The sequence below is a fragment of the Bos grunniens genome, chromosome 7, assembly GCF_055505025.1.
Source record: "Bos grunniens cultivar Pamir isolate PY7600 chromosome 7, Bosgru_T2T1.0, whole genome shotgun sequence".
NCBI classification, from domain to species: Eukaryota; Metazoa; Chordata; class Mammalia; order Artiodactyla; family Bovidae; genus Bos; species Bos grunniens.
In genome coordinates, this window is record NC_141171.1 from 90,669,090 (window position 1) to 90,696,666 (window position 27,577).

At 40.6% G+C, this 27,577-nt stretch overlaps 2 protein-coding genes and 1 long non-coding RNA gene across 36 annotated transcripts in view; 2 read left to right on the forward strand and 1 right to left on the reverse strand.

Annotated features, from left to right (window-relative positions):
* ADGRV1 (adhesion G protein-coupled receptor V1) overlaps positions 1-3,688 on the forward strand; it is a 542,962-nt gene extending 539,274 nt beyond the window's left edge. For all 4 annotated transcript variants that reach the window (XM_086413040.1, XM_086413044.1, XM_086413042.1 and 1 more), the window contains one exon: positions 3,250-3,688. In XM_086413040.1, coding sequence (XP_086269166.1) covers positions 3,250-3,368 — 119 coding nt within the window. In that variant the 3' untranslated portion in view covers positions 3,369-3,688. The remainder of the gene's footprint in view (positions 1-3,249) is intronic.
* LOC147369958 (uncharacterized) overlaps positions 1-27,577 on the reverse strand; it is a 111,575-nt gene that overhangs the window by 6,916 nt on the left and 77,082 nt on the right. The window lies entirely within an intron of this gene.
* LOC147369959 (uncharacterized) overlaps positions 25,985-27,577 on the forward strand; it is a 650,726-nt gene continuing 649,133 nt past the window's right edge. For all 31 annotated transcript variants that reach the window (XR_015168204.1, XR_015168210.1, XR_015168215.1 and 28 more), the window contains exon 1: positions 25,985-26,191. The gene's annotated coding sequence lies outside the window, so the exon portion shown is untranslated. The remainder of the gene's footprint in view (positions 26,192-27,577) is intronic.

Consider the following 27,577-nt stretch of genomic DNA (forward strand, 5'->3'; position numbering starts at 1 on the left):
TCACTGCCATGGACCTGGATTCAGTCCCTTGTCAGAGAACTAAGATCCCACAAGCAGCATGACATGGCCAAAAACAAAGTAAAATTTTAAAAAATAAGTCCAGTTGTATATCTTCATTCTAGAATTTCCCTGCTATGTAACGTGGGCCACTCAGTGAACACCTCTGATCCCCACTCAATCTCTGTGTCTATAAAACAGGACTACTGTCATGCTTTCTAAAGTATGTTGAAATGTCGAGCAGGGACTCTGGATAAATTTGACTTGTTCCTTGTAGTTCCTTTGACATCGCCTGTTCAGTCTACCAAGAGGGAGAGTTAACTATCATCACACTTACTGGATTTTTCATAAATTTTTAGCTTAAAATTTAAGCATGAAAATGCTTTTCAGAATATCAGGATGCCTATTGCCAAATACCTTCCTAGACCACTGAATGAATTACAAAGAGACAAGAAACCTGGGCTGTGTTCCCAGTTCTGCCATGTTATACTCGTGTGGAGAATGTGTTCTGTCTTGAGTCTCGGCGAGGGATCAGGATTTGGGTATTGTGCATTTACGTCAGCTGAGAGGAACCTGAAAGAGGAGGATGAGGTGGCTCACACAGATGTGGTGACTCAGGGAAGGCTGCATCGAGAACTTGCTGACATGGTTCAGGGCTCCACGCTACTGGACAAGGAGGCAACAGCCAGTCACTTGTATAGCTCCAGCCACGTTCAGCCTCTCAGCCCTGTGTACCCCCACCCTCACAGTCTGCTCAGCAGGGTCTTAGTTCACAAACTTCTTTCTAGCATGCTTTGTCGCCATGCTGGGCAGATGCTTATACATTCCTAGTGTCATTTAGAGGGGCTTCCTAGGTGACTCGGCGGTGAAGAATCCACCTGCAGTGGGGAGACGCAGGTTCGATCCCTGGGTCGGGAAGATCCCCTGGGCAGAAAATGGCAACCCACTCCAGTGTTCTTGCTGGAAAAATCCAACGGACAGAGGAGCCTGGTGAACTGCAGTCCATGGGGTCGCAAAGAGCTGGATTCGAGCCTGGTGAACTGCAGTCCATGGAGTCACAAAGAGCTGAATGTGACTGAGCAGACACAATGACATTTAGAGCAGGCCACCTTTGAAATCAGAGGGAGCTGGTGCTCGATTGTTACATTAAGCCCCACTTTCCCCTGGTACTAATGCTGAGGTCCTTTCTGTTTCTCTGGAGTTAATCCCATATTGGGCAACTGAACCCTTGAGTTACTCAGATCAAGCTGCTGTAGGCTTCAGGGCCTCAGTCACCACTTTATAAAGTGCCAGTGTGTCACTGATCCAGTGGGAGGTTCTTCTGTTATAAGTTGGGCAGTTCCTCTGCTTCCCTGGCAGAGAAACATGGGCCCTTTGTCCTTCAAAGACAGTGTGGCAAATTCAAGTATTACTTAAAACGTAGGGCCAAACACCATAAGGGATTCAAGAAGGCTGATAACAACAGCAGCAAAAGACTAGAATATGTCTATTTGGTAAAGTCCAGCCGGGTTAGTATCTTGAAAGACAATGCAGCAAGTTCCAGGCTTGCAGTTTACAATAGGAACTAATGTTTGTTCTTGAGAAGGCAGTGGAATGCAGAATGGATCAGCAGGACATTCTGATGAACTGGTGATAAAAATTAAAGAGGCATTTTCAAGAACTAAGATGCAGAGCACAATTTATTACTATACTCAACAAACATTTACTGATTACGCGCAGTGGCTGGGCGCTGTCCTGTGACCTGGGGGACATATTCCAATGGAAGAGCTAGGAATTTTTAAAGAGAATCAACATGCTGTCACGGGTAGCACAGGAGATGCCCCCTGAGTTGACACTTATAGGAAGAGTGAAAGCACCCAAGCAGAAGGGTTGAGGGGCGGGGAAAGAGCCTTCTAGGCGGAAGTGCTGATTAATGACATGGTGCGGAAAGGAAGTGACCAGTGGCTCTGGTGAGACATTTAGGCCAGAGTCAGATGGATCAGCCTTGAAGCTGGGCTGAAGACAAGCCCTCCAGAGGTCAGACAGCAGGAGGAGATGCGAAAGAAAGCAGAAGAGCTTTGAAAAGGGTCCACAGGATAAGATGGGCCAGTGTGGTGTCACAGAACCAAAGCCAGGCAGTGGGGTTTCAACAGCAGCCTTTAAGAGAGAGAGGGTGGGAAGGACAGAGACCCAAAAAGGGAGGGTTTGGCTAGAAGGAGAACCTTAGCAGGCTCCTGCTTCCATCTCCAAATAGGTTGAGAAGAAGCTAATCCACTGTCTTCCCATAGCTACCAGCCCTGCAAAACTGCCTTTCCTACCCCCCAGGTAGAAAGGGAAGTATGAGCTGCCCGGGCAGCTGGCTTTTCACTTTCTTTCTTGTTGGCAGTCTTGTGCCCAGCAGAGGGGGTGGGGCTGGGAGCTGTAATCTCTGATGATTCAGCCAACAGCACACCCTGTGACCATATCCCTATTGTGTCTGTGTGTGTGTGTGTGTGTGTGTGTGTGTAAGAGAGAGAGAGAGTTTGTGTGTTTACACATTTCAGAAGAAAACAGCAAGGTGTTAGTCTAGGCTTGTGTCAGGTTTTCTGAATCATTCCGAGTTGGGAAAAAAGTAGTAAATAGTGGCACTTCCTCAATACAAAGATTCTGGGTGCTATCTGCAATCAACAGCTAGCTTTGTGGGATTCCTGTGCAGATCTGATTTTGGCACTGTGTTACATAATTATTCTTATCTTGGGATCAGATCTGAGTCATTCAGAGCCAGTGTCTTCTGGGCGCTGATACTATACCATGTGTTAATGCACGGTTTTCTCAGGTCCCTGCCCTCACCGAGGGTCGGCTGAGGGACCTACCAGGTTCAGTAGATGTAGGGTTGGAGGATATATGTTTTCTAACAGCAAATCCTACCCCCCCCCACCCCCCACACTGAAAAGTTCTAATTAACTTGCCTGATTTCTTTTGTACTTTAATAAACCCCCAATTAAGAAATGGTGTTCTTCGGAGTAAGTTATGCCTGTCAACCATGTAGAAACAGGAAAAAAAGATTGAGAACACAAATCCATGTCTTTAGAAATTAATCTATACTTAACAGAAACTACCAAAAGGAATTTAAAATACAGTTTAATAGTTGTTAGGTGTCAATAATATGTATTCTAAGTGTATAGCTCTTTACTAAGAGAGTGGAAATAGACGTGTGATGACTTAATGGAACTTGACTGTTAATTTGCTGGACTAATAGGTAGGAGTTTCGTGTTTATTCTTTTTCTGCTGCAGGTGCTGGTCTCAGTGTCAGTGATAATGAATCCGGACAAGGCAGCCAGGAGGGAGGCACCTTGACTGACTCCCAGATCGTGGAACTCAGAAGGATCCCCATCGCCGACACCCACCTCTAGCACCTCAGTAATCATTAGAACGAGGGTACTTTCATATTTGTATTGGCTCTGTGCTAAAATGTTCTATAATAGGATTCTGTGAATTGTACTGGATGATGAAGCCAGAAGTGATTGTTGTGTTCGGAATATAAATTACTTACCTTTGTGCACCCTGAAAATTAACTGCTTACAGTGAAAGCCTGGATCGATTTCTATCAGTTAATAGGATTGATTTATATCCGTTAATAGAATGTACATATTCCAAGAGTATTTGTTGTTTTTTAATAATGCTAACATTGTTTAATAAAAGTAATAACAATCAATAAAAACCATAGAATCCATTTGGCATCACCCAAGCTTGTTGTTTATGAGAAAATATTGTGCCCAAGCAGAGAAGCATATTCTGTCTAGCAGTGTCCACCACCCTGTTTCTTCCCACACTGATACAAGTGATCCAGATTTAAGGCTTCACCTTCATTCCTAAAAACCGTAAAATGCATTGTCTGCTGATTTTGCACCCGAGTATTGATGGACTACTGTAGTTTACATAGTCTTTCATCAAAAGTATTTATTTCTGCTCATTATAAAATTAGGGAACTGAACATCTTCCAGAATGAATGTTCTGTTCCCAGTTAAAAATAACTTCCCCAAGCATTTTAACACAGCTAAGAAGAGGATCATCCAAACAGTGCAGAGTTGTTTGGGAGAAGTTATTTCTCGGTTTGGATTTTTCAGTCTTTGTCTTGGAATGAGAAATCAGAAAGTCTGTCCTAGAACAAACACTATTGTGTTCAAGATGATTTCATTGACTATAGTTCCAGAAGAATCCTTTAAGGACAGAACAAGTTTGTTCTAAGAAAGACTTTTTGGCCTTTTATTTTTGAATTCTCAAGTATTTGGGGAAAAATCAGTAGTCATTTTAAGAAAAAATTGAGAAAAAAAAAACCCACCTAAGGGAAATTTTGTTGTTAATAATTTCCCTTAAAACCATAATTAAATCACTCAACTGTTCTATTATCACCGTGAAAAAATGGCTTTATTTTTTATAAAGCCTGAGGTGGCGGTATTGATCTTGATGAATTATAAAATGACTCTCCTTTCTTCTCCCTGTTGGTACTCCCCTACTTCCATCTCATATTATATTGTTTTGAACAAAATCAAACAGCGTAAAGAACAAAAACATTATTGGCAGAGTCACAATCCTTTTTAGGAAGTTTAGAAATGGTGGTAATACAATTGAAATATACATTAAAAGACAAATGAATTTGTTGTCTCTCTCAATCTACAGCATTGCACTGTAGTGTCTTCCAAAATAGGGTAGAAGCAGTTGATGAAATTGGTTATAAAGTAAAAATTTAGCATGAAAATTTTGAAATGGGTAATAACCATTTTAAAAATGTTAAGGCTTTAATGAATTTAACGCTTAGATGATGATTGTAGAAATGTGAGATTTCATGGTGTAGAATCCATGAGTCATAATTACTGTAACATTTTTTGGCAGATAATTCGATTCTTATTTGTCACTTAAGGTGAAGTTAGCTTATTGTCAGCATTTTTAAAGCTCCTAAAAGGATTATAACTCCACCATGATGAATAACAAAGGCAACTGTCAATATCTGTTTTCATTTCTACTTGTCAGAATTTGGAAAAATCTGGCCAAAACCACTATCAATCAGGGACAGCTTTCTTACTTCAGCTCGCTGAGTTTCTATTGTTATCCAAAATGCCATCTCACTAAAGAATCAGCAGAACCTCCTGCCACTGATCAGCATGATTCTTTAAATATTAAAAGGAAAGGCATGATTTTGAGAAGCTACAGTGCTAAAACAAATAAGCTTCGTATTCCAACAACGGCAATGTTTTGCCATTCAGTTTCCTCTCAATGTAGAATAAAATGGGACATCAGCCAGGGAAGGACATAGGAGGAAGCAAATCAAATCATAATCTTGAAAATTCAAAAACTAGAAGTGTAACACTTTGTGATCTTTCTTTTCCAGGTTTGTTACTCCTCCATGACATTTTAAAAACATAATTATTAAGATAGATTATTATAATTATTAAGATATTCACATTCAGTACAACTCACCCATTTAAAATGTACAATTCAGTGGTATTTGACTATATGATATTGTTGGGGTTTTTCATTTTTGTTGGAGTATAGTTCCTTTACCATGTTAATTTCTGCTGTACAACAGAGAGAATCAGTTATATGTATACATGTATTCCCCCTTCTTTAGATTTCTTTCCCATTTAGGTCATGACAGAGCATTGAATAGAGTTCCCAGTGTTACACAGTTCTCATTGGTGTTTTTCTTTTAATTGTTGTAAAATATGTGTAACACCAAAATTTGCCATTTTAGCCATTTTTAAATTCAGTGATATTAATTATCCTCACAATGTTGAATATTCATTACCTTTACTTACAAAACATTTTTATCACCCTCAGAAACTCTGTATTCACCCCATCGCCTTGATATTTCTTCCCTCTGTCAGTAGACATCCAATTTAATTTCTTTGGGAAATGTCTCTGCTTCTGCATTTTTGTGATTATTTAAAATTTGTGTTTCTTGTTGCTTTAGTTCTTTCTCAAGTTTTTTTAGAATTTTTTTTTTAAATAGGATTTTCCTAATTTGGATGCAAGTGCAAACAGGTATGGGGCTTCCCAGGGGGCTTAGTGGGTAAGGAATCCACCCGCCAAGCAGAAGACACAGGCTCAGTCCCTGGGTCAGGAAGATCCCCTGGAGAAAGAAATGACAACCCACTCCAGTGTTCTTGCCTGGGAAATCCCATGGATGGAGAAGCCTGGCAGGCTACAGTTCATGGGGTTACACAGAGTTGGACACAACTTAATGACCAAACAGCCGCAGCAGCAGCCAACAGGTATGCACTTGAGATATGGAGTAGCAATAGAGCCAGCAGAATTCAACTGAGAGGGGAGAACAGGCAAATGAGAATCTTAGTAAGCAAAACACAGAAAGCATTTCACCCTGGAACTGGATCTTCGAGTTGGTTTTTGGTCTCTTGAGGTGTTTTAGGGTTTAATTAGTACTTTCCATGGTTCCTAAATCTGACCAGAGAAGTTTAAACATGTAATGGGGCTGTGACTGGAAAAAAAAATGCCATTCAGGAACCTAGCTCCCAAACACTTGGTCTTGTGTTTACCAGCACTTAAAATCCACTCTGAATTTAGCCTTAAATGCCCCGGGTAGATCTGTTTGAGGGTAGATCTCAATCAGAGAAGAGAATGTTGAATTTTCAAAGCAGCTGGGTGGCAGAATGGATCACCTCTAGGCAGCCTGACCTTAATTGGGAACAGAGAAAGCAACGAGGGAAATCCTGTGCTTCATGTGTTTTTTGTTAATGGCAAGACCCAGCTCTCCAGGACTGCTCTGCTGCTGCTGCTAAGTCGCTTCAGTCGTGTCCGACTTGTGCGACCCCATAGACGGCAGCCCAACAGGCTCTGCTGTCCCTGGGATTCTCCAGGCAAGAACGCTGGAGTGGGTTGCCATTTCCTTCTCCACCAGGACTTCTCTAGGAGGATGTAAGTCAGAGGACCACATTGCCTGTAACCTTTAAAGAATGGACCAAGCGACAGAGGCTCAGAACTCTTCCATAACCTTGAATCACTTCTAGTTTCATTGCCCAATTAGTAAAATAAAGGTGAGTGATTTTTATAAGACTTAGTTGGTACTTTGATGTTATTATTCAATACATCTCACCTACCCAAACTTTTCTCTTATTAAAATAATTTCAACACTATAATAGAAAACCAAACTCAACTTTGCAAAAATTTAGAATACCCCAGATGCTTAATTAAACTGTAATCCATACTGCCTAGCTCATATGATGAATACATGTGCAGTATGTTTAAGAAATAATAGTCCTGAGCTGGGGGAAACATTATTTCTATTGTGGTCTGTGTTCACATCAACCTGAAAAGTTTAGCAACTGCCTAAATTTAAATCTTTTACTTAAGAAACTTACATGGTTTCAGGAAAAGAAGCAAATAGAGATTAACCTTGTTTCCCATCATCTATAACAGTGGGATGCAGTTATCAAACACTGTTGTCATGGTCCTTGGGAGTGTCAGCTACAAATTGGCACTTTCCATGGGCACTTGCCATCTCCCTCTACAAGGATTAAATCATATGCTGCTGTAGCTGCTGATTTTCACACCCCTTGAAAGGAGTTCAGGGTGGAGAGCAGAAATGAGGCACTCTGTGCTCCAGGAAAAACTGGCAAAGCAGGTCCTCAGATAAGATATTTTCAGGAGCTGATTTTATGAGCCCAATTCTTATATCTCCTCATATCTAGAAAAGTACTAAAATCCTTCCTGGTGACAGCTGCTCCAAGTGACTAGCAGAAACTTTCTGCAGAAAATATGTACTTGATTGCATGTGTTCTCCCTTCACCAAAATCACATTATGCTCCCTCCCTGCATCTTTGGAGCAGTTTCTCAGAGCTATCTGAAATGCTGTCTCCTGGGCTACAGTCCTCCCTTTGCCCCAGGTAAGATACTCAGAAGGCTCATGTTGTGCTTTTTGCTTTTTTAAGTAAGTCAGCAGGAGTACTATGGGATGCTTCATTTCAGTTCCCAGCCTACCCCTCCAGAGTCTCAGCATTGGGACCCAACAACTTAGGCTGTGCCATGAGCCCCGAGGTTAGAGCTCAACCCCTAGAAGAGACTCAGCTCAAGGAAATCGCTAGCAGTTTCAGAGCATGAAATGAGAAAGATAAGTACTCATTGTTTTCTAACAGATAAAACGATTCCAACAAGGTGAGTGAAGTGAAAGTCATTCAGTCATGTCCGACTCTGAGACCCCATGGACTATATAGTCCCTGGAATTCTCCAAGCCAGAATACTGGAATGGGTAGCTTTTCCCTCCTCCAGGGGATCTTCCCAACCCAGGGATCCAACAAAGTAAGCTATGCTTTTTACTGTGATGAGTTTTAGAAGTCTTATGAACAAAGTCATAAACTTAATATGTTTTTTAAATTCAGGAATGTTTTATAACAAGAATGAAGGGGAAAGACAATGCAAATAATTTCAACATTACCTTATTTGATTATATTTATTTCAAAGGTAAGTCTTCCCTGGTGACTCAGTGGTAAAGAATCTGCCTGAAATGCAGGAGAAGTGGTTCTAATCCCTGGGTCAAGAAGATCCCCTGGAGAAGGAAATGGCAATCCACTCCAGTATTCTTGCCTGGGAAATCCCATGGACAGAGGAGCCTAGTGGGCTACAGTCCATGAGGTCACAAAAGAGACACGACTTAGTGACAAAAACAATAATTTCAAAGGTAAGGGTGTATACATACTCACAAGAAAGAAAAACAGAGAAAGGAAGGAAGTGAAAGAGAGATTGAAAAAAAGAGTAAAAGAGTTCTGAGAAGTCAAAGCTTCTGAGCATGAAGAATTGCTGCTTTTGAACCGGAGTGTTGGAAAAGACTCTTGAAAGTCTCTTGGCGATCCAACCAGTCCATCCTAAAGGAAATCAGTCCTGAATATTCATTGGAAGGACTGATGCTGAAGCTGAAACTCCAATACTTTGGCCACCTGATTTGAAGAACTGACTCATTGGAAAAGACCCTGATGCTGGGAGAGATTGAAGGTGGGAGAAGGGGACGACAGAGGATGAGATGGCTGGATGGCATCACCAAGTCGATAGACATGAGTTTGGGTAAACTCTGGGTGTTGGTGATGGACAGGGAGGCCTGGTGTGCTACAGGCCATGGGGTTGCAAAGAGTCGAACACAACTGAGCAACTGAACTGAACTGAGAAAAAAGCAAGGAAAATCTTGATAATAACAGTTTTTATTACACTTTACAATACACGATAAAGAGATACTTTTAAAAGCTGATTCATGAAGCATGTGACAATGTTGATCATCCTGCCCCAGAGTATATACCCATAGTCTGTTCACTCAGCAAAGTCATTTTGAAAACTTTTGCCACGTTACAGGAGGGAAGTAGTAATCATGTAATAAAAAACATGCATGAGGTTAGAACACAAAAACAAAGTAGAAAGGTACTCAAGAACCACCAGGGACTTTACGTTTCCCTAAAGTTCTATCCTATCTAATAGCACACTGGTTCAGTTCAGTTCAGTTCAGTCGCTCAGTCGTGTCCGACTCTTTGCGACCCCATGAATCGCAGCACGCCAGGCCTCCCTGTCCATCACCAACTCCCAGAGTTCACTCAAACTCACGTCCATCGAGTCGGTGATGCCATCCAGCCATCTCATCCTCTGTCGTCCCCTTTTCTTCCTGCCCCCAATCCCTCCCAGCATCAGAGTCTTTTCCAGTGAGTCAACTCTTCGCATGAGGTGGCCAAAGTACTGGAGCTTCAGCTTTAGCATCATTCCCTCCAAAGAACACCCAGGACTGATCTCCTTCAGAATGGACTGGTTGGATTTCCTTGCAGTCCAAGGGACTCTCAAGAGTCTTTTCCAACACCACAGTTCAAAAGCATCAATTCTTCGTCGCTCAGCTTTCTTCACAGTCCAATTCTCACATCCATACGTGACCACTGGAAAAACCATAGCCTTACAAATAGCTGTGAAAAGAAGAGAAGTGAAAAGCAAAGGAGAAAAGGAAAGATATAAGCATCTGAATGCAGAATTCCAAAGAATAGCAAGAAGAGATAAGAAAGCCTTCCTCAGTGATCAATGCAAAGAAATAGAGGAAAACAACAGAATGGGAAAGACTAGAGATCTCTTCAAGAAAATGAGAGATACCAAGGGAACATTTCATGCAAAGATGGACTCGATAAAGGACAGAAATGGTATGGACCTAACAGAAGCAGAAGATATTAAGAAGAGGTGACAAGAATACACAGAAGAACTGTACAAAATAAGATCTTCACGACCAAGATATTCACGATGGTGTGATCACTCACCTAGAGCCAGACATCCTGGAATGTGAAGTCAAGTGGGCCTTAGGAAGCATCACTACGAACAAAGCACACTGGTAGTATGTAGTAAATGAGTGGTTTCTTCTTTTAAACGATCATCTGTATCCTAAGGGTTCATCCATGTGGTCATGTATTGCAGAATTTCCTTCTTCTTTTAAGGCTGAATGGTATGTCATTGTTTGTGTACACCACATGTTCTTTATCTGTTCATCTCTTGATGGACATTTGGGTTGTTTCCATGTCTTGGCTATTATGGATAATGCTGCAATGAACATGAGAGGGTGGTATCTTCAAGACACTGATTTCAGTCCTTTTTCATAAATACCCAGCAGTGAGATTGCTGGATTATTTTTAAGTTTTTTGAGGAGCCTCCATACTTTTTTCCACAGCAGCTGTGCTACTCTGCATTCCCACCAACAGTCACCAGCATTGTTGTTTTTTGTGTTTTTCATGTTAGCCATCCTTACAGGTAATATTTCATTGTGGTCTTGATTTGCATTTTCCTGACGACTAGTGACATTGAGCGTTTTGCATATACCTGTTGGCCGTTTGTGTATCTTCTTTAGAGAAATGTATTTTTAAGTCCTTGGCCCATTTTTAAATTAGGTAATTAGTTATTTTCCTGTTGAGTTATAGAAGTTTCATATAAAGATTAATTTCTTACCAGATTTGTGGTTTATAGATATTTTCTCCCATTCCACTGGTTGCCTTTTCACTTTCTTGATAGGTGAAAATAATCCAGTGACAGAAAAACAAATTCTGCATGATTCCACTTATAAGGTATCTAAAATAGTCATATTCATAGAATCAAAATGTGGAATGGTGGTTGCCTGGGGCTGAAGGCAGGGAGAAGTGGGGAGTTTCTCGTCCGTGGACATAAAGCTTCAGTTAACAAGATGAGTAAGTTCTAGAGATCTACTCTTCAGTATTGTATTTACAGGCAACAACACTGTCATATACATTTAAAATTTTGTCAGAAGGGTAGAACACATGTTCAGTGTCCTTACCCCAATAAAATAAAACAATATTTTAAATTGTTAACAAGATTGTTTGGTCCCTGTTCTCCACTACAAATGTTAGCATTGCATGGAGAAGGAAGTTCAAACAATTTTCTTAATGTTTTCCAGTCTCTTCTGGAACTCCTAGTTCACCTCTCACAGAGCCCCTAATGACATCTGCAGAACCCCCAAAAAGAAACCCACATGTGACCATAAGCTCCTGAAGAGTAAGAACTATGTCTTTTGTTTTGGTTTCCTGAGCACCTAGCACAATGTCTGGAACAAAATTGATGACCAATAAGTATTTGTCCACCCCCCAAAAAAATATCTCTATCCTACTAGGATAGCTAATTAGAGCATAATCTTTGTTGATCTTTTATGATTTTAGTTACAGATGTTTTGCCTTTAAGAATCCAAATCAATGGCAATTATTGCACAAACCAGATGCCGTATCATCTCCACATTAGCAGCAGCTTTCATTTCCAAAGCTATAATTCGTTGAATTATATATATGTAATTCATTCTGCTTCCTAGTCATCTATGGAGTCTTGAAAACCACCGAAGACCTGTGAAAAACTTGTTATTTTCATTTTGGCAGTAGTCTATATAAGTTTCAAACTAGATAGTTGTGTTTTTTTTAAGGATTACTGGGCAAGAAGGAGGCCAAGCCAAAGGTAAATAGACAACAAGAGGTGATATTTACTCCTCACATCTCATTATTATTCCATGACCTGCTCGTCATAAGGGCTTTGTGTGGGAAATTGCATATGCATGAATATTTTGTAACCAAAGGGTTATAATCTGCAGTCTTTCTCATGCTTATCTGGTTCCACAGTAGGAAGTCAAAGAAGTATGTATGTGTCATTTCATGGCTGATTCATTATGCCGATACTAAATATATTTGAAATAACAGTCTTCATTGTAACACTCAAACCTAGATAACGTATAATTTCTAATCTTAGTGAGCCAAGGGAATAAGACTAATTGTACTCTGAAGCTAAGAAGTCATTGTCTATTAGATTAATTGTTAGTGTTCAAGCTCCGAACACACTATCATCTTCATACCTGAGTGATGTCTCTACTCCGTGCTGTTAGGAACTAATTACGGACAAGAGTCAAGACCTCCCATATCCAACCGTTTTGTGATTTCTCAAGACAACCCAAAAGATTATGGATCAAAAGTCATTGTTTCCTGTTATTCTCCAAGATAAAGACTGAACTGTGGAGAAGAGACTTTCTTTCTGGCAAAGGACCAAAAATATGTTTGAAAAAGCAACAAATTTTTTAAATAAACATTTTAGAGTCAGCCAAAAATAATTGATAAATTGCTCAAAAATCACAGTTTGCCTGTGTAGATGCTATAGAATATACAGCAGGATTGCCAGATTGGAAGGATGAACAGAAAGAGGAACAGATCAGTCCAAGTATTTTAAAACTCTATCAACTAGAACAGTATAAAACTATTTCTTAAATTAGTTTATTTTTTATTGAAGGATAATTGCTTTACAGAATTTTGCTGCTTTCAGTCAAACCTCAACATGAATCAGCCATAGGTATACATATATTCCCTCCTGTTTGAAACTCCCTCCCATCTCCCTAAACCATTTTGAAAGAGAGAAAACACATTTGTTTAATTCTACAAAATCTCCCTTTCTGTCTTACCATGTAAGACTGCTCACATAGTAGGGAAGGTTTTGGATCTTTACCCTTTGTCTTCCTATTGACCATTTCCCCTTTTCCTCATACAGGCATGCTTATTTTATATGAGAAAGAATCTCTAAAAATTTATATTAAAATAAGGTACATAAAGTATATCACATTTTTCACACTGTGAGAAAGTTTGATTATAAATAAGGATTCTGAAGGATTAAGTCCCAATGTATAGCGCAGGGAACTATATTCAGTGGAAAATAATATAAAAAAGAATGTGTAAATGTATATAACTGAGTCACTTTGCTGCACAGCAGAGGTTGGCACAACATTGTAAATCAACTATACTTCAATTTAAAAAAGCAAAATAGAAATAAGGATTCTGATCAAAGTTTGGCTTGTATTAAGATGAAGCGCATCTACCTGCTCATTCATTACAAGAGAAACAGGCAAAAAGTGGAGATGTGTGATGTTCAGTCAGTTCTCCTAGGGCCTCAGTCCCCAGATGATAATAATTCAGCTGCTGGAGGTGGTCTAAAGGGCTCAGGTGACAAGGCATGGATCAGAGACTAGACAGGGCCAGACAGGGAGGACGGAGCAGTAAACAGTAGGTTTCTCTTGGTGTTTTTATCTTATCATCAGGGTTTGTTTAAGGCTGATAGCAGCTCTAAACTGTTGCAGTTGCTGCCTAACACAGAGATGTTGACCCTGAGATTGGAATAGCCGCTGAATTAGAAGCCCTGTTAGAATATTCAGTCGTAGTAACCCTCACTTCACGGCAAGTCCTCTGTCCACAGAGAACAGATTGAGGTTGGAGCTCCGCAGTCCACAGTGAGAATCTCTCACCTCCACCGCCCCCAGGCCAGCACCTGCATTTGGGCCTCCTGCGGTTGGGGATGTTCAGAGCCAGAAAGGTTTCTGAATGCTGATCCCCAACAAGTAACAGACCCACATGGTCAGCATATTCTTCTCACTCACGTCACTTCCGCTTTGTAGCTGGAAATACCAGATAATTTTTTTTCCTCACACAATTCCCATCTATCTCCTCCCCAATGAGTGTTGAAACACAGGTTATATAATCAACACTGGATTTTTAAAAACTTCTATTTAACAAATACCTGCTCCGCTACTGTCTTCAGGGAAACGGGAAGCAGTTGATATTTTCTCCCTTCTGGTATTATCATCAACCAAGTAAGCGTGGTTTCAACGTAGATAAGGTAGAAAGACACTCAACTGCAAGTGTTCTCCTTGCAATTTGTGGTTTTGGCAAAGACAGGAAAGTTGTTTGTTTTTTTTTTTTCCTCTCTGTTTGTGGGTGAATTATTTTGGTATAAGATGTAGACAGGGGCTTTCCTGGTGGCTCAGTGGTAAAGAATCTGCTTGAAATGCAGACATGTGGGTTTGATCCCTGGGTTGAAAGATGCCCTGGAGAAGGAAATGGCAACCCACCCCTGTAACCTTGCCTAGAAAATCCCATGGACAGAGGAGCCTGGTGGGCTGCAGTCCATGGGATCAGAAGAGCCAGACAAAACTGAGCAACTAAACACCAATAACTACAAACACAGGTATAGATAAGAGGGAAGATGGGATGAACCTTTTGGCTCTCTCCTCAGCAAAGGAGGAGGTTTTGTGACACTGCCCTCCCCTCCCTTTCTCCTCCTTCCTCTTCTTCATCTTTGGCTTCTCCTTTCTCTCTCTCACACACGCACACATATATGTACAAAACGTAAAAAACTTAGTAAGATGTAGTTGTTAAGGGTTGAGTTACCAAATATAAAAAATTGCTAATGGTTTAAGAATAGTTTAAGAGTTTAATAGTTTAAAGTTTAAGAATACTTTATTTACACAATGATCAGTTCCCTTATGACATTCACACTAGAAGACTCTCTGCTTGTCAAGGACTAGGAAATCCTTTAAGAAAATTACTTCCCTGGATATGAAAGGAACTTATACAAATCAGATCAGATCAGTCACTCAGTCATGTCCAACTCTTTGCGACCCCATGAATCGCAGCACGCCAGGCCTCCCTGTCCATCACCAACTCCCGGAGTTCACTCAGACTCACATCCATCAAGTCAGTGATGCCATCCAGCCATCTCATCCTCTGTCGTCCCCTTCTCCTCTTGCCCCCAATCCCTCCCAGCATCAGAGTCTTTTCCAATGAGTCAACTCTTCGCATGAGATGGCCAAAGTACTGGAGCTTCAGCTTTAGCATCATTCCTTCCAAAGAAATCCCAGGGCTGATCTCTTTCAGAATGGACTGGTTGGATCTCCTTGCAGTCCAAGGGACTCTCAAGAGTCTTCTCCAACACCACAGTTCAAAAGCATCAATTCTTTGGCACTCAGCCTTCTTCACAGTCCAACTCTCAAATCCATACTTGACCACAGGAAAAACCATAGCCTTGACTAGACGGACCTTTGTTGGCAAAGTAATGTCTCTGCTTTTCAATATGCCATCTAGGTTGGTCATAACTTTCCTTCCAAGGAGTAAGCGTCTTTTAATTTCATGGCTGCAGTCACCATCTGCAGTGATTTTGGAGCCCAGAAAAATAAAGTCTGACACTGTTTCCACTGTTTCCCCATCTATTTCCCATGAAGTGATGGGACCGGATGCCATGATCTTCGTTTTCTGAATGTTGAGCTTTAAGCCAACTTTTTCACTCTCCACTTTCACTTTCATCAAGACGCTTTTTAGTTCCTCTTCACTTTCTGCCATAAGGGTAGTGTCATCTGCATATCTGAGGTTATTGATATTTCTCCCACAATCTTGATTCCAGCTTGTGTTTCTTCCAGTCCAATGTTTCTCATGATGTACTCTGCATATAAGTTAAATAAACAGAGTGACAATATACAGCCTTGACGTACTCCTTTTCCTATTTGGAACCAGTCTGTTGTTCCATGTCCAGTTCTAACTATTGCTTCCTGACCTGCATACAAATTTCTCAAGAGGCAGGTCAGGTGGTCTGGTATTCCCATCTCTTTCAGAATTTTCCACAGTTTATTGTGATCCACACAGTCAAAGGCTTTGGCATAGTCAATAAAGCAGAAATAGATGTTTTTCTGGAACTCTCTTGCTTTTTCCATGATCCAGCGGATGTTGGCAATTTGATGTCTAATACAACCAATTCTATACAACTAAAGAAAAATGTATATAACAATATACTGGAATTTCATAATGAAGCAAACCGTAAAAGGAATGGATGAAAACTTTAAGACCAAACAACAAAAGGAATGAAACTCAGTCAGGTGGAGGACTGTGTTTTTTCACGTGTCACAAGTGGATGCAGTTATTAGAAATAAATCAAGAACTGAACATGCTTTAAAGGTGAGATAGATTTTATTTCTTTTGCAATACAAATTCAAGCATTGTAAAATACTGGACAAACTTGGAGCACAAAAGATTTACTAAAAAGTTGGAAAATGGTACAACTCTAAACTAATGTTTGCCTATTTTACTTAAAGGTGGTCTTACTAAGAAACAGAATTATTCACTAAATGATTATTCTGAAAAGTTTTCTTTGCAAACACCCAACAAAATCACTGCAGATGGTGACTGCAGCCATGAAATTAAAAGATGCTTACTCCTTGGAAGGAAAGTTATGACCAACCTAGATAGCATATTCAAAAGCAGAGACATTACTTTGCCAACAAAGGTCCATCTGGTCAAGGCTATGGTTTTTCCAGTGGTCATGTATGGATGTGAGAGTTGGACTATGAAGAAAGCTGAGCGCCAAAGAATTGATGCTTTTGAACTGTGGTGTTGGAGAAGACTCTTGAGAGTCCTTAGGACTGCAAGGAGATCCAACCAGTCCATTCTGAAGGAGATCAGCCCTGGGATTTCTTTGGAAGGAATGATGCTAAAGCTAAAACTCTAGTACTTTGGCCACCTCATGTGAAGAGTTGACTCATTGGAAAAGACCCTGATGCTGGGAGGGATTGGGGGCAGGAGGAGAAGGGGACTACAGAGGATGAGATGGCTGGATGGCATCACCAACTCGATGGACGTGAGTCTGAGTGAACTCTGGGAGTTGGTGATAGACAGGGAGGCCCGGTGTGCTGCGATTCATGGGGTGGCAAAGAGTCAGACACGACTGAGTGACTGAACTGAACTGAACTGAACATTTTCTGAAAATACTGAATTTAGCATGCCGTGATCCATGTAAGTAAACTCAGATGCTGCTTTATTTCAACAGAGAGTAGTTTATATTCTCTATTAAAACATAACAACTGCATACTTTTCTTGCTTTCATGGTTCCATACCTGAGATTATATACTCCTATCTCATCCAACCAATAGAGGTTTACAGGCAAAATTCAGAGGATTTTGTATTTTGCTCAAATACTATTCAATACAAGGTTGTCCATTTGGAATGAAAAGATTCCTTCACTTTCAGGCATTTAAACTATTTGATATTTGCTCTCCTTGGAGGACAACCAGTCTTTGCAGGATTTAGATCACAATAAATAACTGAGACCACAAACTAGAAACTCTCTAAAGATGACAAGCCTTTTAACTTCAGTGATTTGTACTGCTCTCTGCGTCCACACCTTCTCTGGAGCAAAGTTTCTGAAGACCAAGACCTGTGACTGGAAAAATGCCCGTCAGACATATAATAAATTTCATACATTTCATCAGCTCAATTCCAGTTGTCATGTGGTACAATCTGTAGAAACCAAGGCCCTATATGGCTCTTGGAATCCACAACAGTTGCTTTCTCTTTTAGGACTAAGCTGTCATGAGAAGCATCGTGGGGAATTGCTCACACTCTGCCTGCTTCAAGGCAAAGTAAAAATTAAGCTCAGCGTGTCATCACATACTTACAAGTGACTTATGTGAGCATTCTTTATAAATAGATTTTGACACTGCCAAGGTTTCCAGTGAAATAAGAAGCCACTAAAATGGTTTATCGTTTATCACTTTCATTACGGGAAAAACAGAGACCCCTGACTCCCCTCAGGCAATAACTGACCCTTCAAGGACTGTAAAAGAATCATAGACAATGGCACAAACTATTCATTTCCCAATAGGTCAACTTTCAAAAATCCGGCCTCTGCAGTGACCACCATGGCAGTACGTATGCTCACAGCATGTGAAGAAGTCCACGTAAAGAAAGGTTTATAAGCTTCCTTTTGGTGATGTTGGTGACTTGTAGTTCACAGTCTTCCCTAATAACTCTAAAACTTCGTTTCATAGCAGGGACTATCATTTGTTTTAAAGAAAAGTGTTAACAGTGGTAAGATTAGAAATTTACAGGAGGGTTCAGGATGGGGAACACATGTACACCCGTGGCAGAAGCATGTTGATGTATGGGAAAACCAATACAATATTGTAAAGTAAAAAATAATAATAATAAAATTTTTTTAATAAATAAAAAATAAAAGAAATTTACACAGTATACATGCCCTTCTATGGTACAAATTTTGGGGAGAATGACATAAGTATTGCAAGAAAACTCTTGTGAAGTCACTTAAGAGATTATTTTTAGAGTGTCTTAAAAACATTCATTAATGTTTTTAAGAAAACTGTTCTAAAGTGTATAGCTGACAAAGTTATATACAATAAAATTCCTCAATAGGAAAATATATAAATATGAAATTATATTTATATATTATATGTATGTAAATATATAACATATACATTGACATATTACATTTACAATAGTAGTATATTTTTACACACCTCTTCACAGACACATAAATGCACACATATATGTATATAACAAGTTAATAGTATTCAGAGATATTCTTTGGTTTTTGTGAATTTTTCAAGTTTTCTACAAAGAACATCTTTGAAATCAAAAAAAAAATATATAGCTTTTTGGAAATTATTTCAGCCCTGAATTTAGCACAGGTGGTGTTTAAAAAGATGCCACATTTTTTTAATTTTTTTTTTTTGCTCAATTTCTAGTGAAACAATTATAGCTAGTGAGATCTTTTTAAAGACAACTTTAAGAGCAGTTTTAGGTTCACAGTAAAATTGAGAGGCAAGAACAGAGATTTCCCATATACCATCTGCCCTGACGCTTGCATCGCCTCCACCATTATCAACATCCCCCAAAATGGTACATTTGTTAAGACTGATGAACCTACACTGACACATCATAATCATCCAATATCCAGAATTTACCTTAGGGTTCACTCTTGATGTTGTAATTCTCTGGGTTTGGATAAATAGGTAATGATGTAATACATCACTATTAAATCATACACAGTATTTTCACTGCCCTAAAACTCTCCCGTGCTGTACCTCCTTCTCTCTTCCACACCCACCGCTACCTCTGGGTGGTGAGATTTTTAGAGTTTAAGGGCCCCAAACACCCTGTTCCTTGGGGGAAATGACATGCTTTTATAATCTGCCTCATAGATTCTTCTCTCATAGCTCAGTTGGTAAAGAATCTGCTTGCAATGCAGAAGACCTGGGTTCAATTCCTGGGTCAAGAAGATCCCCTGGAGAAGGAAATGGTATTCCATTCTCTATTCTTGCCTGGAAAATCCCATGGATAGAGAAGCCTGGCAGGCTACAGTCTATGGGGTTGCAAAGGGTTGGACACGACTTAGCGACTAAACCACCATAGATGTTATTAGATGATCACAGTAATTGACTCACAGAGACCTCCATGAGCCGCAGACCACTGGAGCCATGGGCACTAGAGCCTTGGGGATCTCTAATCAGAAACTCTCAGACTTCCTAAGTCAGACAGAGAAAGAGAAATATCATATGACATCCCTTATATGTGGAATCTTGAAATGATACAAATGAACTTACTAACAAAACAGAAAGAGACTCAGGAAGGAAGGGATAGTTAGGGAGTTTGGGATGGACATGTACAGACTGCTTTATTCAAAGCGAATAACCAACAAGATCCCACTATATAGCACAGGAACTCTGCTCAATGTTATGTGGCAGCCTGGATGGGAGGGGAGTTTGGGGAGAATGAATACAAGTGTATGCATGGCTGAGTCCCTTCTCTGTTCACCTCAAACTATCACAACATTATTTGTTAATTGGTTATACTCCAAAACAAAATTTTAAAGTTTTTAAAAAAGGACAACAACAACAAAAAGAAACTCTTAGACTGCCCACTCAGGCTAAGGAAATCTCGAATTCTGGTGTGGAAAAGAAGGGGGAAAAGAAAAGGAAAGCCCCAAGCTGCAGGAGAGGTCTGTGACAGAACAAAGGAGTGCTTTTATCACAATCAGTGGGTGCCACAATGTCAGCATACTTTAAAGGTAATGACATATATTTGGTAGTTAATCACCAAAGAGTGAACATTTGGGGTGTTATTTCAGATGTTTGGATTTCTTCTCTGTTTCAGAAAAAGAAAAAAAAAAAACTGCTATATTTCAAAGGAAATGTTAGTTCTAATTTTTTACACTTCAGACGTTTGGAAACTTCAAATAACTGTTCCAAATCTGATCACTAAATATTTCTTTTGTTGCATAGAAACTGACTTTTAAGTCACTGTATTTACTAAAAAGCAAAAGGAAAAGCTGGTCCTCTCCAGCCACATTCTCTGGGCTCCCAGGCTCAGCATGCTTCATATTTAATTGCACACAATCCAAACATTCTCTACATACAGTTCTCATCCTCCAGCACCTTCCACCCAGCAAGCTCAGAGCTTCTGGCCTCTCCTATTTTGAAATTCATGTAGCAAACCTCAGCATTTTTGAAAAATTTTTGTATTTAAGAACTTTATAGCACTTTGATTTTTTTTCCTGTCTTGTATTTTTAAACACACTTAATGTATTGTGCTTCATTTACAGTTGTATGAAATAGATATTCCTTTAATTACAGTTATTAAAAATATATCAGTCTACTTTGACACAAATTAAGGTCCATTGAGAGGTGTCCTGCTCAGTTCTGAAGTTAGATCAATACATCCACAGAATGTTTTCTATCTCTAGAGGCCCTCCATGCCCAAATGCCATCTGTTTTCTGCCCTTCATCCCACCCACCTCCTTGAGTTGGGTATTCTCTCAGAGGAGTCTCTCCGTACTCTCTGCAGAGAATACTCTGAGTCTTCTCTCTCTGGGTAATATTTTTCCTGCTTCTTTATTCCTTCTTTTATTCTCTTACTGTACCAATATCAAAGACAATATCATAACCAAAGAGATACTATGTTAGTCGGGATAACTGATGCTAGCTGCTGTAAAAAACAAATAGCAACTTCCAGTGACGTACTTTATTTCTTGTTTTGCAAAATCTAATATACCTCCCCTCCAAACAATGACTCAGGAGTTCCAGTTCCTTCTCTCCTGTGGTTGCATATTTCAGACCCTTGGAATCCTTCATTTTTAGCAGAGTGGCCTGGGAAAAAAGAGAGTGGAAATCTACTTGAAATATACCATGGTCAGCACTAGAAGTTCATTGGCCAGAGCTCAGTCACATGACTGATACAAGAGGGGCCAGGAAATACTTGAACTGGAGCACTGTGAAGGAGCACATGTAGGTAAGTACCAAGAGCCTGTACCACACAGAGAGCCTCTCCATTTTTTCCATGTACAGATTGGTCCTGGGTGTTCATTGGAAGGACTGATGTTGAAGCTGAAACTCCAATACTTTGGCCACTGGATGCGAAGAGCTGACTCATTTGAAAAGACCCTGATGCTGGGAAAGATTGGGGGCAGGAGGAGAAGGGGACGACAGAGGATGAGATGGTTGGATGGCATCACCGACTCGATGGACATGGGTTTGGGGAAACTCCAGGAGTTGGTGATGGACAAGGAGACCTGGCATGCTGCGGTTCATGGGGTCGCAAAGAATTGGACACGACTGAGCGACTGAACTGAACTGAACATCTTAGGTGACCAACCCTTATTTCAGGCATGTGTTTTATGTACACCCTCCTCTTACCATCCCAGCCACCATGTTGCCCTCTCTGTCTTCACTCTCCGGCAGTATAATTTTGACTCACCCAGAGCTTTTCTTTGCACAGTTCCAGTAAGTTACTCCCTGCCAACCCTTCCCACTGTATTTCAAGTTCCAGGGAAGAAGCAAACATTTTCAAAGCTGATATCCTTGCCTCAGTTGTGTTGATCCCTTCAATGTTTGCAAGCAATGAAAAAATAAAGGAGAAATAAGTCAATAGAATCACCAGCCACCATAGGAAACTATTAATAAGAGTAAGAAGCAATAAAAATGGCTATGATGAAAATTCTAGAAAAGAAAGGAGCTGAAATAAGAACTTGGAGGTTTTCATAAAAGACGCACACAATAATGCTTGATACTGTGATACAAGTTTACACGCTTTCAAAATCCCCTGAGATGAAAAGGTAAATCCTTAGTGCCAGAATAGAATGCCTGGGGGTAGAAACTAGAGTTATGAAAGACAAGTGCTCCAAAGAACAAGCTGCATGAGGAAATATCTTGCAGTTTTCAGACCTGAGGTCAGTGACCCAAAGATGAGTCGAAATATTCTGAAAAACAATCTCTTACAGCAGACGTCACTACAAAACCAGATATTTTTCTTCGCCGGAAACAAAAGAAAAAAAAAATAATAATGAAAAGACCTCACAGCAATTCTGGAATTCAAAACCATCCAAACACTGCCAGGAAAATAAATAGAGGGCAATACTGTGAGATTTCTTAGCCTTTTGCCTGTAGCCGTCAAATTAATCATATACAGTAAAATTTAAAAGTTCCTATTTGACTTAATTATAATAATGTTACATTTTCTTTCTAGAGCATGTTACAGTTTTTCAAACTTTGTTCAGGTTTATCTTATTAATTTCTTCATCTGTATGTCTTCAGTGACTTACGGGAGTATAACAATTCTTCTGATTTAAATTGACTTTCTGTTGGTGCTGGAGAAGACTCTTGAGAGTCCCTTGGACAGCAAGGGCATCAACCCAGTCAATCCTAAAGGAAATCAACCTGGAATAGTCATTGGTAGGACTGATGCTGAAGCTGAAGCTCCAATAATTTGGCCACCTGATGTGAACAGCTGACTCATTGGAAAAGACCCTGATGCTGGGAAAGATTGAGGGCAGTAGGAGAAGAGGGTGAAAGAGGATAAGATGGTTGGATGGCATCACCTACTCAATGAACATGAGTTTGAGCAAACTCCAGGAGATAGTGAAGGGCAAGGAAGCCTGGTAAGCTGCAGTCCCTGGATTCACAGAGAGAGACACAATTTAGCAACTAAACAACAACAAATTGTTGCTGTTGAAACTTTTTTTTAATCTAAATTATTCTAAATCTTTACAAAGTCAGGCTTTTCTTGACTGAATGAGATAATAGTAGCTATAATTAAAAGTGAAGAAACAACTTAGATCAAAATAAAAAAATTTCCCTGGCTCTTTTACTTACAGGAAATCATAGATTATTCTTTTCTAAAGGGTAAAAAAATAATCTTGTGTGAGTAATAAGACAAATTTTTACACAAATAACCAATAACATGAGCTAGACAGATGTTGTTTATAAATTCTTTCACTTGTGCCATTTCTCTGGGAAGTTATTCAATTTAGGAAAAAGAAAATCATTTAAAGTGCAAGAGAATAGATGCTTTGCTATGAAAACCTTATTATAATAGCAATAGACAAAGTTTGCATCATTTTTAATGTTTATCTAAATTATAAAATTGTGACATGAATAGTGTGACAGGTCCTTTTGGTTGCAGAAAGATCCACGTGTAACCAGCTTCCATGATATGAGGAAATTGACAATTTATTACAAAATTACAGGTCATGGTATGAAGCTGTCTTCTCTACTTCTCTCCCTCCCTTTAGGTGAGATTTCTGTGCTTGGCAGGTAGATATGGAAGAAAATGTGGCTGACATCATGTACCAACCTATCCTCCATTTAAGAGAATACTTCAATCCGGTCCCAATTCTTAATTCTTACAAATGAATCTCAGGTTATTCTAGTTTGAATCAAGGTTGGACCTCTGATTCAGTCAGCTTTGGTAGGGGCTGGGTCATTTCATACAAATGGGGATTTAAAGTCCACTGCTGGTACAGTTCAAGGAAAACACGATATACGGTAATAAACAACAGCAAGAACACTGTAAGTGTTAAAGCCTGGAAAAGTAAGCTTGAAAGTGAAACTCGCTCAGCCATGGACTCGCTCGACCCCATGGACTGTAGCCCACCAGGCTCTTCTGTCCATGGGATTTCCCAGGAAAGAACACTGGAATCTTCCCAACCCAGGGATCAAACCCACATCTCCTGCATTTCTGGCAGATTCAGGTTAAGTTTCCTGAATCTGTATTTGAAGCCCCTTCAGTTATTTTATCAACTGAAGCATGACAAATTACACACACAAAAAAACTTAGCATCTTGAAACAAAACGTATTTATTATCTCACACAATTTCTGTCAGCAATCCGGGAACAGCTTAGCTAGGAGCTTCTGGCTCAAGAGATCTCAAGGGGTTTCAGTCAAGCTGTCAGCCAGGGCTGCACCTTCATGAGGAGTCAGCTGATAGGCTGACCACCATTAGAGGCTCCACTTCCAAAATGGCTTCCTCAGATGACTGCGGGCAGAGGCCTCAGTTCATCAACATGTGGGCTTCTCAGGGGTGCCGAGTGTCCTGACCCATTTCAACTGTTCTCCCTACAGTGAAAGATGTGCTCTCACGAGAGGGAGAGAGCACCACGGGGCCTTTTTATGACTTTCATCTCCAAAGTCACACACCACAACTTCTGCTTTATACTTTTGGTTAGAAGCAATTTATTAAATCCATCCTCAAGGAGAGGGAAATTAGGCTCCACCTCACAAAGGAAATGAAACCCTGTAACTCAGATCAGGCTATGAACCCAACGCAGCCTTTTAACTGAGATTACACCTGGTCTCAGGACCTAATGAGGTTCAGGTTCATGAAGTCTCATCATAGAAAGAATTCAGTGAGAAAGTGGTAGGTAAGAAGTGGATTTATTTAGAGAGAAACACACTCCACAGACTGAGTGTGGGCCAGCGCAGAAGGAAAGAAGCCCCAGGGTATGGTGGTGTCAGTTCTTATAGGGATTGGTAGTATCATAAGCTAGTGAGTGGGAGGATTCCAGCTATTTGGGGGAAGGGGAAGTGATTTCCTTCCAGGAGTTGGGCCACTGCCTCCTTTTTCACCTTTATGTTGGCCCTGGAACTGTCATGGAGCTTGTGGATGTGTCATTTAGCTTACTGATGTGTTACAATGGTGCCCATCTGGCTCAGACGGTAAAGAATCTGTCTGCAACGCAGGAGACCAAGGTTCAATACCTGCCAGGAAAATTTCCTGGAGGAAGGAACGCTACCCACTCCAGTTTTCTTGCCTGGAGAGTTCCATGGCCAGTTACAACTCATGGGGTCACAAAGAGTCAGACACAACTGAGCAGTTAACATAGATGTGCTACAATGAGGGTCAAGTGGAAGTCAACTCGTCTGCCATCTTGGACCCATTTGGTTCTAATCCGCTTATGTTGTGTCCAGTGACTATGTCATTCTTTTAAAAGTCGTGCCCTACCCGCTTCCCTCCTGTTTCAGAAGGACTATCATAGAGCTTGTGAACGTGTTTTTAAAGCTGCCATTGATTTTTCAGTGACATCTTCTGAGTTAACCTTTGAGCCAGTGCTGCTGCTGCTGCTGCGAAGTCGCTTCAGTCGTGTCCAACTCTGTGCGACCCCATAGACGGCAGCCCACCAGGCTCCCCCGTCCCTGGGATTCTCCAGGCAAGAACACTGGAGTGGGTTGCCATTTCCTTCTCCAATACATGAAAGTGAAGAGTAAGAGTGAAGTTGCTCAGTCGTGTCCGACTCTTCACAACCCCATGGACAGCAGCCTATCAGGCTCCTCTGCCCCTGGGATTTCCCAGGCAAGAGTACTGAGGTGGGGTGCCATTGCCTTTGTTTGAGCCAGTACTCAATTTTTATTTTTTGATTGATTGCATTGTACAATTCACCAAAGTGAGGTGGAGGAGGTATTATGATTTACAATAAGAAATATGTTTTGGGTCTTCCTCCCGTTTCTGGCATAGAGTTCCTTTAGTGGCGAGAGTAACAAAGGTGGTTTCTGTTAAGTTAATTGGGTGACGAGCCCCCTGCCCATCCCCCTCCCCTACCTAAGACAGGGAAGGGAGGGAGCCTATAGGTTGAGTCATTCGCTAATGGCCAATGACTTAGTCAATCTTGCCTTGTAATTAAGCTTCCTTAAAAAACCCAAAAGGAGAAGATTCGCAGAGCTCCCGGTTGCTGGACACAGGGAGTAGTCAGGGAGAGAGTGCAGAGCTCTGCTCCCTCTCCCAGGCCAGCACTGGGAGTCTCCCCATTTGGCTGTTCCTGTGTTATATCCTTTAACAGTAAACCTGTGATCCAGTAAGTAAAATGTTTCTCTGCATTCTGTGAGCCACTCTATCAAGTTTTTTTACCCAAGGAAAGAGGGGATCACTGGAACCTCCAGTGGGTAGCCAGCTGGTCTGAACCATAGGCGACAGCCTGGCGTTGCTGTAGTGTCTGAATGGAGCCTAGGGTTGGGTCGGGTGGGACACAGTCTTGTGGGACTGACTGTGTGGAATTTGGTACTATCTCTGGGTAGATAAAATGTCAAAATTGAGTTGATTTGTAGGACACTGCTCACATCCCCAGAGAATTGGTGGTGGCGAGGAGCAACCCTCCCCCCACGCCCATTATAAATTGAGTTCTCAGAAGACCAAAAGGAGTAAACCAAAATCATAGCTCAAAATACTTGCTTCTGTTTCAACTTTCTAGAAAAGTTGTTTAGTTTCTATGTATGCTATTTAATCAAATGTATTGATTACTTATACACTTGGTAATATATTTATCCTTTCCTTTTAAATTCATTATTGAGCTCAGACTCTAACCCAGAACAATTAAATCAGAGTCTCTTGGAGAAGGGCTTGGTATTGGCAGTTTTGTATAATTCCTCTGATGATTCTAATACACAGGTGGCAATGAGAACCACTCAACCCGGTAGTAATTTTGGAAGTCTTTTTCAGCTCCAATTTTCCATGATTTATTCCCTTCCATAATGATCCTCTGACTTGATAGCAGGTCCCTCCCAAACGACCTATACAAGGGTATGCATGTAGTAACGAAGGAGGTTCAAGAGACAGTACAGGGCAAGAGAATAGGTATTTCACCACTTCCTGCCACATGGTGTGTCTTTAGCTATTTAGACATATGAAAAACATATTCCCATTTGGTAACTCTTTCTTTAATTAAGAGGATGCCTGGGATACCACTTGCATCTGCTTCTGTTGCTAGATTGTAACTAAGATTATAACTAAATACACAGCATTTCCCTCCACTGGAGTAGGAACAGGATTCAAGAGACCAGAGAGGACCCCCTCAGAGATCCATCCTAAGGGAGGACCTAGTATGCCTAGGATACATTTCTTGGGGTTTGCTGGCTCAACATATAATTGCCTGCTTCATATGAAGACTGCACCTGAGGGTAAAGATAGAGGCATCAGCTTCCTTCTTCCGTGTTTCTATATGCAGAGCTTTTACAAAGTCATTTCTCTTTGACTGGCTACAGACCTCCCTCCTCTGGGTGGAGCTGAGCTCACTGAAAGCAGAGTTATTTTGAAAACACCACACCTATAATTGAAAAGGATTTGTTAAGGCCTTTTATGATCTATCTTTTTTCTGTGGCCTCTTACACCATCCAAAATCAAACCAGCTGAATCCAGAACCCAGGTGGCAGCTGTTCAGGCTTGGCACCCCAAAGCCCTTGGGACT